Genomic DNA, 15,517 nt, shown 5'->3' with positions numbered 1-15,517 from the left:
GAGAGACAGCGGTTTGAACATACCAAACATTCCAATCTGGCATGGCAGGCTGCCGGGGGACAGAGGTGGCTTTCGGTGGAGATGGTGGTGCGTGCGGACGTAGTCCCGCAGGTTGGGGGCGCTACTGGACACCCCGAGGGCAGAGGCACTGAAGAGCCCAGAGCAGAGTGAGCCTGTGTGAGGAGGAGCCGGGGGGGGAGGTGTGCAGGGCGAAGAAATGGACGGAGATGTGAAGGGTTAGCATTAGTTTTCATTACACACCATGCCGTTATTGTCATAAGTGTTTTTCTTTCAAAATAAAACAGTTTATGATTATAATCTGACAACAAGGCTACAAGTTTCTACATGGTTTACACAACAGTGCATTTGTATGACCTGTGTAAGTTGATGTGGGTGTACACAAGACTAATAGTGTGTGCACATGTGTATACAGACAGTGTTGGTTTTGTCTGCAAAAAGCAGCATAGGGGTGATGAGTAGGTCGTGTGGATGTTGGATTGTTACTGTGCATAAAAAACATCTGAAGATGCAGTAATTGCTGCCAAATTATCATGTGTTTTTACAGATTATAGACTTATTGCAATATTTCAAATCAATGTTGAGTTTTAAACCACACAGGAAATACTTTGTTTGAAACAACAGAGACAACAAAAATGTAAGCGCATCATTGTTAAATCTGCTCATTCCTTTGTTCTATAAACAGTCCGACAGTATGAGAAGCATCTCGCTGACAGAGGTCGTCCGTGACACCAGCTGCTCATGCTGTGACCTGAGCTGTCAGTGTTGGACATGGACAGGGAGGGATCACTCTGCAGCCTCGCACTAACTAACAAACTGACAGGCTCCACTCAGAGGAAACAGAGGCTTTAGAAGGAGCACTGAAACAACAGCTTCTTTCTGACGTGTGATGATTAGGCAGCGTTATAGCCTCACTGCCATTTTGTACTTTTACCTGCTCTCGTTTGCATTATATCGAAAGCCTGGCATTAATGATTACACCTGATTGTATTAGATTGTTTCAAACTAGGAAAGGCCTTATTATTGCCTTCTTTCCTTTTGGCAAATATTTCTTTTAGGTCAAAATTTAGAAAACTTAGGAAATGACCAGTACTGAATACCAATGTAAACACATCAAACAACCAGAAGGACTACATTGTTCAGTTACTGTAATCACAGTTATATTTCTGTAAAATAACATACAATATTGTTAAAACCATTTAATCCTCAAGCACAAGATAAATAATTCTCTATTAAAGCTCATCACACATGCTTGGGTAATATGGAGCTATGCATTGAGGCTGTTTCGAGCATCTCAGTGTGATACATCGGTTTCAAACATCCAGTGAGCCGACCGTTTCCACAAAGTGACTCCACTCACTGTTGACACATTCATGATTTTATGGTTTCCCCAACACGTCTATATTAAGCCAATGACCTTTCATGCTCGTGTGAGTGTCAAGGTGCAGGTTGTTGGAGGTTTCAGGCCCTTGTTATTTGTACATTATGCAAAAAACGAAGCCTTCGAGGGAACTTGGAAGGACTTGTGTTGTGCTGTTTTCACAAGGGGAAGGTTATATCAGATTCAGCTTCACGGATACAGGTGATTTAGAACATTTTCTGGACGCAATTCATAAAAAATATAGATTTTAGGGAGTTTATTGTTGCGGAATGAGATAAAAAAACATTTACGGTCAAACATAAATAACTTTTAAGAGAGTACGTTGAGATGTTATCAGAAAGCAGACACAACCTTGTTAGACTAGGGAACATGCTGTACTAAACTGCTGTTAAAAATACGGCGACCTTCATACGTTACTTAGTAAATACTGAAACTGTTGTACTGTTTTGAATTGTTTACTATATAAACACTTTTTTTTATCTAAGAAGGAATTGGAGGAGCTATTTAGACCCGAGTAAATAAAGTTAAAGAAACTGAGCTTGTGTGTTCAATCTTTATAGAAAAAAAGACATTCTATCTGTTAAATTATTGTTGACTTATTACTTTCAACCTCACACATCAGTAAGATTTGTTGATATAGTTTTTTTTCATGAATATTCATGAATACTCATTTATCACTGAGCAGTGTTAAAAAGTCTGTAATCAAAATCCAATCAAATGATTCAGTGTGATCATGTGAAGCTTGGTTCAGTTCCCGTGTTGACATAAAAATAACAGATGGAAACACCAACAGTATATTCCCTATGTTGTCACCTTATCACCTAGGTGGGGTATCGGAACACTGCAGGTATCTTTCAGTTGGCTGGGCACACTGCTCTCCCCACTGACCTCTTGCCTACATAGTTTGGAGTCTGATCCTGTTTGGCTACTGCTCAGCTAAGCTGGGTGGAAGCTATGTGACCAACAGAAAGCCTGTGGTGGTGGAGGGGGTGATGGAAAGGAAAGAGGAAAGGAAAATCAGACAGAGAAATGCATGAGACAGTGAGATATGAAAATGGGTGGGAGGGGGGTTTGTAATGATGAGGAAGATCAGTGAAGACAGCTGGGAATTAATGTGTTGAGAGGTCGGTGTCTGTGGGCATAAAAGTTCTCTAGCACACCTACTCTCAAACACACACACACAAACAAACAAACAAACAAACAAACAAACAAACAAGGAGCCCACCTAGGCCAATGGTTGGTTTGATCTCAGGAGACTGGTGTGAACAGGAGGGCAAGAGTCGGTGGAAGGTGCAGCCCTTGGAGGACGCGTCAGGAGGGGTCTCAGAGAGGACCTGAATAGGGTCATGGAAACATGATATTAATGGGATAGTTCAATGGCAAATGAAAATTCACTCATTATCTAACCACCACTATGCGGTTGGAGGGGTAGGTGAAGTGTTTGAGTCCACAAAACACTGAAGGATTCTCAGGGGTAAACAGTGTTGACCCCAAGGCGACCCCTTCTTGAGTAGTTAGTTGATAATGAGATAATTTTTATTTTTCTGTGAACTTTAAGACTGAGATGGTCTCCCCAGTTTATCAGGTAATTGATGGCTCCCTTTAATTTTTACAGCATTAACAGTTTGAGATGAAAGACAAGAGAGCATAGACAACCTCCTCTGGGAAAAACAAAAATTAAGAAATGAACCAATCACATCCACTCAAGGTTTTCACATTATTAACGCAACATTCATATAACTCCGGAATTAAATCTGAAACAGAACCAAAATGCTTGTGTGTCCAAGATAGTTTTCTAACTTAAACATAGTAGTATGAACGTAGCCTAAGATTACATTCGGCCTGTTGCTTAATCAATGCTCATTTCAGTCTGGTACCTCCATGGAGCCCGTCTTGCGGTTGCGGATCATGGGAGACCTTCGCTGGATGTTGATCGGCTCAGAAATAAGAACTGCCTGGTCTGGCTGGTCCTGGGAGAGGTCCTCTAGACTGCCCTGATTCGGCTGTTTGTCTTGGTTCTGATGTGGTCAGAGAAAACATGAGGGAAATGTTATTATGTTATCTTCAAAGTCAAAGTCCACTTTATTGTCCTGTCATATGTACGGGACATAGACAGGATTGAAATGTCGTTTCTCTCTGATCCCTGGTGTAAACATTAACGCAGACAGAAGTTAACATAAGTACGCAACTATAATGACCAAACTGGGTTTGTATGCCTCCGCCAACATTTGCATTTGCCGTGTACATATTTCTTCATACTTTTCTTTCATTTAAAAGGTCACTGTAGCCTTTACCTTTGACAACTGACGCAAATTAGCATGAGGTCTTTGTCACCTTAACCTTTGACCTCCAGGCACCAAAATCTAATCAGTTCATCTTTGAGTTCAAGTGAGAGTTTGCACCAAAATTGAACACATTCCCTGAAGATATCAAGTTCAAGAAAAACATAAACATACTTTGTGAGGCCACTGTGACCTTCAAGTGAATGTGTGTGCCAAATGTGAAAGGATTCCTTGATGGCGTTCCAGAGATATTACCTTCACAAGGCGAAAAATGTGCTTTGTGAGGTCACCATGACGTTGATCTAATCAGTTCATTCTTGAGTACAACCGGTGCGGAGGCAGAAGAAGAGAATATACAAGTATGCAACATATTAAGTACTCTAAAAATAGAACACACTACGACATAGTATGCAGTCATAAGGCACAAGGTGGATAGGATGAGAGTAGTTGTGTTTTTTATAGGGCTGTGAAATGATTAAAATTTTTAATCAAATTAATCACAGGTTTCTATGGATTAATCATGATTAATCACATTACCGATTTTCTCGGAATATTTTTGTGAAAACAAGATTTATGACATTTAACTTTTCTTTTGTGCTGCAACTCAGCAGTTCTTCAGCAGTTATCATTGCTTTTCCATATGGAACATTAATATAATCTTCATCCTAAACAATATTCGGGCTCCTTAGCCATTGTGTGGTTGAATAAAACTTTTTTTTTTTTAAATCAAACAGAAATTATTTGAGCTTCTTAGCCATAGGATGGTTGACATTTTTTATATTTTTTGTCACACAACCATTAACCACACCATGATACAATCTAATGCCTCTAAAGGCCCTCTTAGCTACTCGGTCTTTAGCCAGTTGGTGAGGCAAACTAACTTGTTCAAATTCTCTGACAGTAAAGCTGACCGCTTCTTTTGCACAATGTGTCCGGCGAGTGAGTCTGGTTTGGCGCATTCCACTTGAACGCCCCTCGCCGACCAACACATGCTTCGCGTTGCGAACACGATCTTCCCGTCCAGAAGGTCCTCAGGTTCATCAGAATTATCCATGTTGTTTGTTTGTTTGAATGGCAGCTGCCGTCTGACTGCATTAGAGCGGCGACTTACGCCGGGTTCACACCGGACGCGGAAGCGACGCCGAAGTGCCGCGCATTACTAATAATATCACATACTTCTGCTGTTATCAGCCTGCAGTAAAAACGGCATTTAATCATTTTTTTCAAGCATATACTTACTTGTTGCTCCAACATTAACTGCAACAGCGTCCCAACATGTGTCTTTTTTGGTGTTGTATTTATACAACATATGCTGAGAATCAACAACTCAAGTTACTTCTCCACTTCAATGATTAATTTAATGTCATCCATGTTGAAGAACTTCTCCGCTGTTAGCTCCGGTAAATGTCGGGTGTCGAGGGTAAATTACGTATTCTCCACTCAAGCCTATGTGGAGAATACGTAGCCCCCCCCCCCCCCCTCTCTTTTTTATCTTTATGACTGCTTGTGTGGCTGTAGTGGATGGGCAGAGGGGGACATTAAATAATGTGGTTGGTAAAAGTGGTAAAATTAAAACTCCAAGACAACAGAACGTGAATACAAAGTATGGGATGCATATTTGATCATTTATATCATATAAAATATGTCATCTATATCGTTTAAAATAATTTTTCAGTGTGTTTCCTGTCACGATACGCTCGCGTCAAGCGGAAAAAATAGACTCGACGCCGAAACGATCGCTTCACGGCGCTAGGCAGCCGCGGCACAACGCTACGCTTCAGCCTCCGGTGTGTTCAGCGCTGCGGTTTAACATGGGAGTGGATGGGAGCAAGAGGATTGGCGCTGCGCTTACGCCTCGCTTCGGCGTCGCTTCCGCGTCCGGTGTGAACCCGGCGTAATGCAGAGGCGGCGGAATTGGAAGGTCCTTCTGCGCATGCGTTAAATGCGTTAAAAAAAAAAACGAATTAATCCTGTAATTTAATCATAACGCGTTAACGCGTTATTTTTCACAGCTCTAGTTTTTTACAATATAGAAAAGAATTTATCTGAGGGTCAGCCAGTTTGGTGCAACATATCATAAAAAATATAAACATATGAATCATATAAACTGCAGTTAACATTGTGTTGATTTAACCAGAGACAAGAACAGTAAAATCTCCCGCTTTTATAAATCCCAATTCATCAACTTAGGAGCCTTGGAAAACTCATATATCATCTAGATACAACCACACAACAAAAAGGACCAAAAAGAAGAAAAGCGGTGATGTACGGTGGTAGAGAGGCAGCCCAAGTGGCAACTAAAATACACTGATGAATGGCTAAATCATTAATCTCATTCCAGATACAGTTATGCAATTTTATGCAACTTGAGGCAAAGGTTCTTTACAAATGTTTGTTTAATGTCTGTTTGAATCTAATTGATTACAATTTAGATTTAACAATCTGTACAACTTTAGGATGTCAACTGTGGGCAAACCTGCTAGACCAACCCACATCTTTACACAAACCTCAGAGGAGGCTGGGCGGAAGCCGAAGCCGAGAGGTACATTCTCCTCATCGTCACATCCTTTGACTCCTGGGCTGAAATGAAGCTCGACATGGAAACGCTCTTCTGAGGAGGGGTCCTGCTTGCCACACACATTTTAAAATACAATGACTTATAAATGATAGATCTGGTACAATATAAGTAAGAAAGAGCATTGCTACACAGTGATGCAGCTCTGTGTAGCCTGACCTTATTGTTGTCTTCATACAGCATGATGACTATCTGTGTCATGTAGTTAAGCTCGGTCACAGCACTCAGATAATCCATTGCCTGTTTCCACTGCTGGTCCTTCTCCTCCTGATGCACACACATGCACGAGCATACACACACATACAAATACATTAAACACATGCAATTGGTGTGACATCGGCCTGTATTAAACAGCAAATATGTAATGCTTTAAAATGAACAATAATGTTAAAATTGTTGCTGAACCACACAGTTTTTATCAAAAAGCCTCAAATGGGCTGTGAATGACTGCACTGCCCATTGGCTATGATCTTTGCCGTCCACTGTTTAGCTGATCGTTTCGATTACTGTGGTCCGCCTGCTGGAAACCAAAGCCGTTTCAAACTTGATTGGACAAACTTGAAACCGGAAGGCTTCTGTCCTCAAAATCTGCTTTAAGCAACTTCATCAAACAAATACTTATTAAAATCCCCGAATGGACTTCATTTAGTAAAAACTGCAATGAAGTTTTGAGAACATTTTTTTAACTTCTGATATATTCATTATATCATTACATCAGCTTGTTGTATAACAAGCTGACTTCAATGCCAAACAGTGATTCTATCCGAAACAGTCATTCACCTGCATGCATTTATTGCAGCAGTTTATAGATCTACTCTTTTTCTGCCAACTCAGCATCATCATCAGACAAATGGAAGAAAGAACACCATCTTTCAGAGGGTGAAACCACAGCTCACATTCAGCAGGCCTCCATAGCGGAAGACACTGAGCAGGGAGTGGACGTGGCTTTCGCTGGTGAAGTAGAGACGCGTGCGGACGTGACGACCAGGAGACATTACACCCCGAGAATACCTGAACAGCAGGGGACAGGAAATGACACAAGAGATCATCAGTCAGCATGACATCAGTGACTACAGAAACACACACAGATACATGTGAACATGTTTGGGCTTCAGTGGTGGTTTTGAATGCTCACAGGGGGTGCAGCTTGTTAACAGCCTCATCCTCATGGGTCCTCTGCATGTCGAGCTGGATTTTCTTCATCAGAGGAACACAGTAAGCCTGAGCAATGTCCAGCTTCTCAGCTTTGCTGATGCCATATTCCTGATATGAATGATGGGGAGGAATAAAAAGAGCCATTTTAAAAGTTGTATTGGCATTTTAATCTACTTGTACATGACATTGAGGAGATGGACCATATTTTGGGGGAAGGAAACAAAAGCATTACAGGATGAATGAGTGTAATCTGTTGCACATTCTCTGAAAACCTTGTAGAAATGACTGTTTTGCTTTCACCTGTGGTATAACTATGTCAGCCAGGGCGCGGGACAGTCTGAACAGCTCCAGCGTGTCCTCCAGTCCTAGCGAGGCATTGTGCTGTGAGTCGTATTTGATGCAGTCGTAGATGTCAGGGATCTTGCTGATGTCGTAGCGCCCATTCTTGGTGCGGAAATCTCTCTCTAATTTGGACCAGCGCTGAAGCATCAGCTCTAATGTCTCGCTGTGGTAAAGCTGCAGGTCTGGAGCAAAACACATAGGAGGATTCATCTTATGAACTTTAACACTGAATTATTGTCTGGTTTAATGTTTCACTATAAGTATTGCACTTTTGCTACATTTGTCTGGAACAAGCCTTGATTCAGGTACTAAGGGTTCACACTACCTGCAGACTTGGGGTCCTCCAGTCTCTTCCTGATCTGTTTGGTGAGACTCTGGATGAGGGTGTAGACCTTATCACAAGTGTTGACTGGATTCTGAATGATCTTCATGGAATTCACCAGGGAAGGACTACCTGTTGGGGCCAACTGACACCCATTTATAACAGAAGGAAATTGATATCAGAGAACATAGACAGGAGGGACTTTGGTTAACCTGCTGCCAATACATGCATAGGAGGTATATATTTATATTTGGATAAATATTAATACTTCAGCAATGGAGACTTGAGAAGCACGCCCTGTTTCCGAGAATTACTTGCAAACAGGAAAATGCACAAGTCGTCATCTTATCAAATCATCTGCAAAGTTTCATTTCAGGATCTCACGTGTTACAAATACCTTCTCATAAGCTTCAGCTGCAAAGTCCTGATCCTTCTGCATGCTTTCATGAAGCCTGGCCTTCACCTTCTGCTGGCAGTCAGTCAGAGAGTCGCTGTCACTGTCCAGCAGTCCATTCATGTTGGCACTCTTCACCATCTGGACCAGGATCGGTGTCAACTCTCCTTCCAGGGCCAGCAGACCCTGCAGAGAAACCAGAGAACCTGAACTGATGCCATTGTGTCTCATCTACCTATCCCATATCCTGTGGGAACGTAATACATAAACCTGCTGAATAAAATTTAACTGTTTATAGCTAGGGTCAATCTGAATCAGGTTTTTGGGAAAGCTTTGGTTCATTGATTCTTTAAAAAAAAAATTTGATCTACAGCCTCTGGTCATATGAATATTTACTCAAAGAAGCCTGTATTTATAGCCCTTTAAGATAGTTCAGGCTGAACGTGCTGTAATTTTGTATTTATTGGCATTTAGCACAACTTCACATACCCAGATTGTATGTTCCATTAGAAGGACCGGAAACGTTCTTTCCATCAATATTAAATGAATCAGAATGTATTTTGATTATCAATGAATTGTTGAAAATGTTCAGTTCAATTGGCAATTCAGCTTCTCAAGGTAAATATTTGCAGTCTCTCTTTGTGTCAAAGACTGGATTCTGGACAGTTGATTACACCAAACAAGCGATATGAAGACATTTTCATAAATTTAATGACATTTTTGACTGCTTTTCAACTGCTTATAGTCATCATATTTATTGACACTGACAACTTCAACCCACACTAAGCAATATTCTGTAACTTCAGGAGAAAAACTGCAGGAGAAACCCGAGCAAAACATGAAAGCTCTATGATAATATACAATATTATGTATATACTATATATATATATATTGTGTACATAGGTTGGACATAGAGTTATAACCTCTGCCAAGGAGGTTATGATTTCATTGCTTAGTCCGTTAGCAGGATTATGTAACAAATACTATATGAGAGTTGTCCTCACAAAGACAGGATTTCAGATCTCCAGTATGTCCTGTTACAAAAGGTGCACATGATATATTGGGAGTCAAAGTCTTTCACAAATTTGGTACTGAAACTGAAAAATTAAGTGTTAAAACCAACTCCAGTAACACATAAGGTTAAATCTTTCAGTCACAGAGGCAGAATTACCTTGGCAAACGCAGCAGCTGTCATCTGCACTCTGCCTTCGTCAGAGGCGTAGATCTTCAAGTCGTGGCGGTAAGTGCTGTGCAGGCGCAGGAGGCCACACCCAGGAAACCCAGCATAGTCACCTGGAAGATTGAACGAGTGAAGCATCACAGTTAACTGAGCTTTTTACAGCACTGAGATTCTGTACACTGAAGAAACACCTGAGTCACAGGTGAGGTAGTTGAAAAGAAAAAGAGGAAAAAAAGTATACCACAGTATATTAATTGTATTCAAAAATGTCCATTTAAAAGTACAGACAATACCCCACCTGTGCAGGTGCACCATCATTTTCAGTTCAAATACATAGACCTCAACATATGAAAGCTTTTACATGGCCCATTTCACCCGACTGAGTGTTTAAAAGTAACAATAAGATGAAGTGAAGGTTAAGCGAATAGATGTTTAGTGAAACCCAGCAGTAAACAGCTTTTCTGCAGATGAGATGAAAGACTTTAGATTATCTAAATGAATAGAGACAATTAACATTTCTTAAATCCCTCGATCTTTTAAAATTGTAATATATTTAGATTCATGTAGCTCCATATGAACATCAGATTAAATCACACTGATGCATCATGCATTTTTTTGTCTATAGCCAATTAGTCTGACTATCATGCCTTATTTAAGTCAGAACCGATGTATGTTGGGGATCGACCTCTTTTCTAGGATTTAATAAAGGCTAAAACAAACTGGCTCAAACAAACAAGACATACAAAAATGCTGTGGGATTAGTGTGAGATGACCCGTGTGATCTTACAACACCAAACAGCCACTTTTGCTGACTGTGTATGTGCCAGCAAGACATTAGATCACCTCGGGAAAAATCAACAACACAAACAATACACACCAATTTCAGCGTAGGACACACAGGACTAGTTGCTAGATTAAATGAATCAAAAGGTCATGATGAGAGGAGAAATCCGAGCGCGTTAGTGGACTGAGCGACAAGCGCGCAGAACGGGGAGAGAGGCGTGAAGGAGCGGTGACATCCAGGCAACCCTTCTCTTACCAAAGTCAATAGGGGACTCGCAGCCAAGGGACCCGCGGTTACCGGCTAGTGGTTTAGACAATGCAACAACAGGTGAGAAGAGAAGAGCAGAGTTAAAAGACAAACCTTTTGCTGTTGAAGAGGAATGAAAACTGTAGCTGCGGCAAGAAAATAGTCTTCTTTTCATCAGAGAAAAGAAGCAGCAAAGGACAGACTACATTCTTTTCATCAGAGAAAAGAAGCAGCAAAAGACAGACTGCATCTACTAACCAATACGTTTAGTGCAGCTTCAGGTTGTTTTTCTGCACAGTTTGCATGCATGATGAGACAGAGCAACATAGAAAGAAAGCCTGAAAAGAATGATTGATGGACAGCATCAAGATGTGGACGTTAGCGGACGATAACATTTCCGACAGTCCCTGAACGCAGCTCGCCGGGAAGATATCAGAGGACTTATGGGCTTAAAACTCTGTTTCAAGGAGGAATTGAATGTCGAGGCTTACGGACACATGGATGACACCAGAGGAGCAGTGTGGAGGCATGTTATGGTTTTTCTGTTGTTTAATTAGGTCTGAAGAAGGACTCACCATTGACTTAAATTGTATTGGATTCTGATCTAACAAAGTTTACCCCTGAGACTCTATAATATTGTGAGAGCATATATTGTGGTGTTTTTGTACATGTCATGGATTTCCAAGTACATTAGATATCCTGAAGTGGTGAATTTAAATGTGGTTTCATAAGGGGACTGTTGACAGACATTTTTTACCTTTTTAAGACCATAATGAATAAATTATATGACCTATGTCAATTACAACAGATGAAGCAATATCAGAGTCCCAGAAGTACGCTTCAACATAATTGAAGTAGTAGTGTAGTGAATAACTATTGATCTTGCAAACTGCAAGCAGAGACATTAGATATATTATATTCTTTCCCACAGGCAAGCAGTGTACGGAGATAAATTCAGACCGATGTGTTTGTAGACAATCAGTTATCAGTTCCAAGTTGATTTTGTTTGCAGTTTGATAACAGCGTCTGAATATCGGTATCATTGAAAAAGAACAAAACATTTCTCATAACAAATTATTATCAAGAATATGTTTACTTGAAGACAGTGATTACTGATTATAAAACATCACTTTGATTAAAACAGAAGAAAGCATGACAAAAATGTCTGAATATCCAGACTGTGGATATGGGCTCAAACTAGGTTCAGGAAAATGTCAGCTTGTTAAATTATAAACAAACATTTGTAAACCTTTAAAAGAAAGCTGGATGACAAATTCAAGTTTGTGCATGGGTAGAAAAAAGATTTGTAAACTATAATTAAAAAGGGGCCATTTGTCTTTTACGACATAGAAGAACACGTTTTTCACAAGAGCCAAAGAAGTAGGTCAGTTAGTTGAAGGGCGTGTGTGTGTCTGTGTGAGTGCGAGTGCGAGTGCGAGTGACTTGTACCTTGACCTCCAGGATACATGCAGCGAAAGGCCCTGCCCAGCTCCTCAGCCTGAACCCGGCCTGCAGGCGTAAGCTCCCCGCCCCACTTCAACACCAGCAGCAGAGAAGGACCGTCCCTCTTAGAGTCTGGAAGAACCGCAGCGGATTTGCAATTTTTTATCAGAAATCACTGCATAAAAATACATACATAACCAACATTTTAGTATTTGGCAACTGCAAAAGCACTTATGTCATTCAACCTTCTATCTCGTCCAACCAAGTTAAGACCCCCTTTTATAATTTAGCATCTTTCATTTGCTAAAATGTTTTATTTGAATCATAGGTTTCTGGCTTTTGAAATGTTTTCCCACACTGCAAAAGTTTTACTACCTGTGTGAGTGTGTTTGTGTGTGTGTGGGCGTGTACCTTCTTCTTCGCTGGAGGCTTTAGGTTGGCCGTTACGCAGGTAGGTGAGCTGGACTTTCCTGTTGATACCTGAGAAATGACCGTACCTGGAGGGCAGGAATAGAGGGACAGACAGTAAAACACAAATAGATACAAAGAAACAAGTCATCCCATCCTGAACTATTTTAACACCACACACATCTGACTTAACCCTGAACCAATTCCAACAAAAGCTTGATAAGGAGACCAGAACAAGGCAACAACTTCTTCCAAGTCTGCCACACTGACCACACACACAACACAGTAACCTTATTAGCAGTTGATTTAATGATAATTCAGTCACCCAGTTGATACTTAGGATCAACTGGGTGAGTTTGTATAGGTCATGACTGGGGTCGGCAACCTTTACTACCAAAACAGCCATTTTGCCCCCTATTCCATCAAATAAAATGTGTGTGGAGCTGCAAACCATATTTAATAACACATCTTATAAAGGTTTATATATAGTTATACTCATTGTTGTGCCAGTTTACATTTAAAATGAACTAGTTCAAATTTTTAACTAAGTTTACGTTTCCAAAAAGGAATTAGTTCATGTTCATTTGTTCCATTTTTCTTGAGATGATTTAGGTGACAACCTAACGATCATGTGTTTAGTTATTAATCAATGGTGTCGGATCATGTCTGCGTGTCGCTCTGGTCATTTTAGCACCGAGTCCTGACTGTGAGCGTCTCGTCTCGTGTTGAACTGAGAACAACATTTTGACGAGCCATTTTTCAAACAAACACTACGGCCGGAGATACACTTTCTGTTTAAACAAGCGTTCACGTAGACAGCCGGCTGCGTCGTGAACGTAGGTGTTCATATACTTGCCGGTATACCACACGTTTTACCAGAAGTTACTACTAGAGGGCACACCAGAGAAATCCGACCATATAGAACTTCTGGATTTGCATGACGTACACAATAAACATGGCGACACTCGAGGAGGCTACTTTTTTGTTCATTCTGAGATCACGGCAGAAATGATGATACACCACATATTCCCTAATACTATCTCTACACTGCCACCTACCTTCAAGTACATATTGCATCTGGCGTAGGCGTAACGTTAATTTCTGAGGAAATGCACAAATGACACTCCGAATGGACGCAGTTAACTAGAGTTAGTAATTAACAACAAGTATATCCCAAATAAAGAGTGCTAAATTGCATGAATGTTAAAACAGATTGCACTTTTGGATGGGGGTGTTTTACGGATGATCTACTAAAAATAATTGCACAAATGATAAAAGGTGCAAACATGGTAGAGGCAGTAGTATTAAATTAGTTTTTTTCTTGCGTTGCTGGTTTCCGCCATGGAGGATTACGGAGAACAGAGTGACCACAAGCACAAAGCGAAATTTGATGCCATGGAATTGACGGCGTTAGGGGAAGAGGCAAACAGACATGTTGTTGAGCTACAGCAAAGAAGCAGCAAACTATTAATATGACTCAAAGAAATGCGATAGGGGAGAGTATTTGCGAGAAAGTAAATGCTGTGGGTAAAAACAAAAAACGATGAAATTAAGAGAAGATGACAGGACATAAGAAGAAGAACAAAAGAAAAAATAGCTCATAATAAAAGCCTGTACATAAAACAGGTCGGGGGCCGGTGGAAGAGATGCCTATGACCAATATTGCGCAGCAATTGCAGTTCACTTTCTGTGAAATGAGCTCTCAGGTGCGACACACAGGCCATTGTAGAGCACATAGAGCGCACACCAGGCAGCCGGCCAACGCTGTATCTGGTATGACGATGGCCATCAGTGCCCTGGCAAGAGAGGGACTATTTTTGCCTCCGTCAATCCAAACATATTTATACGAGCAGAAAAAAACTGTTCTCTCGGTCTTCAACCTGCCGACCCCTCCTCACCACAATAACTGCAGACATCTGTGCGTAACGCTGTGCCAATTAGCATCTACCTCTCAAAAGGTACATAATATAGACATAGTCATAAACACAGTCATTATATTAAGGCTTTGTGAATCACATTGACCGTGATAAGTTAAAGTATTTGCATCTACTCCTCCCAATATTTTGGTCGAGTAGAAATGCTAGTTATTGCATATTCACGTTCATCAAATAAAAACTGATTCGTTCAGTTCATCATTCACGAAGATGACAAAGAACTCTTTTGCAATAGTGCAGGGTGAAATTCAACATCGATTATATTCCTCTTATGATTCTCAAAAGTAAAATGCAGAAACAAGGGCCTCTGCTTGCCCTGCATGACCGTTTACACTTTCAGGATCGAGTTTACTAAGAGTAAGGGTCGACACAAGGGAAAGCACAGGTTACGGGCAGATCACAGTCACAGGCTTTAAAGTCTCTGAGGTGTACATGCCTAGATATAGATATAGATTTAAGGGATAAAGAAAATTTTCATCACAAGAATCAAGTTGTCAAGATGTAAAGTATAAATAAAGATCATGCAGTGAGGGGAGCCCACATCTTTAAGACTATAGCTGGTGATTTTCTTACATATGAAAACCAAAACCAACAAATCCATTAAAAACACATCAATGGGCCACATTGATAGGTGAAGTGTTTCTTCTTTAACATAGAATGGGCACTGCAGCCTATTCAGAAACAGATTCTCAGGAACCTGGTGTTGCTGGGGTCAGTGCTATGTGATGCTAACACATCAGCCCTTAGTTCAGGTCTGAATGCACCCAAATGTTTCCTCTATGCGTCTAGAGATTGGTTCTCTCGGGACGGATATTAATACCAGGTCAGAACAGGACCTTACAGCTGTTTTAAAAGTAAACCACTTAATCCTTTGACTTAGATTTGTATCTTGATTGATAAAACAATTCACTGCATTCTTGGTTTTAGTGACTAGTGCAGCAGAAACTAACCATCATTAGTATAAATGCTAAAACGGAAGGTAGGGGAAAGGAAGACATTAGAAGATTGAGAGTCTAGTTGATATGTGGTGAGGATGGCATGCAGACACAGCAC

At 40.7% G+C, this 15,517-nt stretch overlaps 1 protein-coding gene across 2 annotated transcripts in view; it reads right to left on the bottom strand.

Annotated features, from left to right (window-relative positions):
• ppip5k1b (diphosphoinositol pentakisphosphate kinase 1b) overlaps window positions 1–15,517 on the bottom strand; it is a 43,009-nt gene that overhangs the window by 17,856 nt on the left and 9,636 nt on the right. For both annotated transcript variants that reach the window (XM_053426612.1, XM_053426614.1), the window contains exons 13-25: window positions 12,534–12,619; window positions 12,129–12,254; window positions 9,641–9,762; window positions 8,473–8,655; window positions 8,079–8,220; window positions 7,712–7,935; window positions 7,392–7,519; window positions 7,153–7,267; window positions 6,416–6,523; window positions 6,189–6,305; window positions 3,277–3,417; window positions 2,625–2,733; window positions 24–173 (exon numbers count right to left, since the gene is read on the bottom strand). In XM_053426612.1, coding sequence (XP_053282587.1) covers window positions 24–173; window positions 2,625–2,733; window positions 3,277–3,417; window positions 6,189–6,305; window positions 6,416–6,523; window positions 7,153–7,267; window positions 7,392–7,519; window positions 7,712–7,935; window positions 8,079–8,220; window positions 8,473–8,655; window positions 9,641–9,762; window positions 12,129–12,254; window positions 12,534–12,619 — 1,751 coding nt within the window. The remainder of the gene's footprint in view (window positions 1–23; window positions 174–2,624; window positions 2,734–3,276; window positions 3,418–6,188; window positions 6,306–6,415; window positions 6,524–7,152; window positions 7,268–7,391; window positions 7,520–7,711; window positions 7,936–8,078; window positions 8,221–8,472; window positions 8,656–9,640; window positions 9,763–12,128; window positions 12,255–12,533; window positions 12,620–15,517) is intronic.

Source organism: Pleuronectes platessa, chromosome 7 (genome assembly GCF_947347685.1).
Source record: "Pleuronectes platessa chromosome 7, fPlePla1.1, whole genome shotgun sequence".
Taxonomy (NCBI): domain Eukaryota; kingdom Metazoa; phylum Chordata; class Actinopteri; order Pleuronectiformes; family Pleuronectidae; genus Pleuronectes; species Pleuronectes platessa.
Note: the sequence above shows the minus strand (reverse complement) of the source record. Positions and strands in the feature narration are given on the sequence as shown.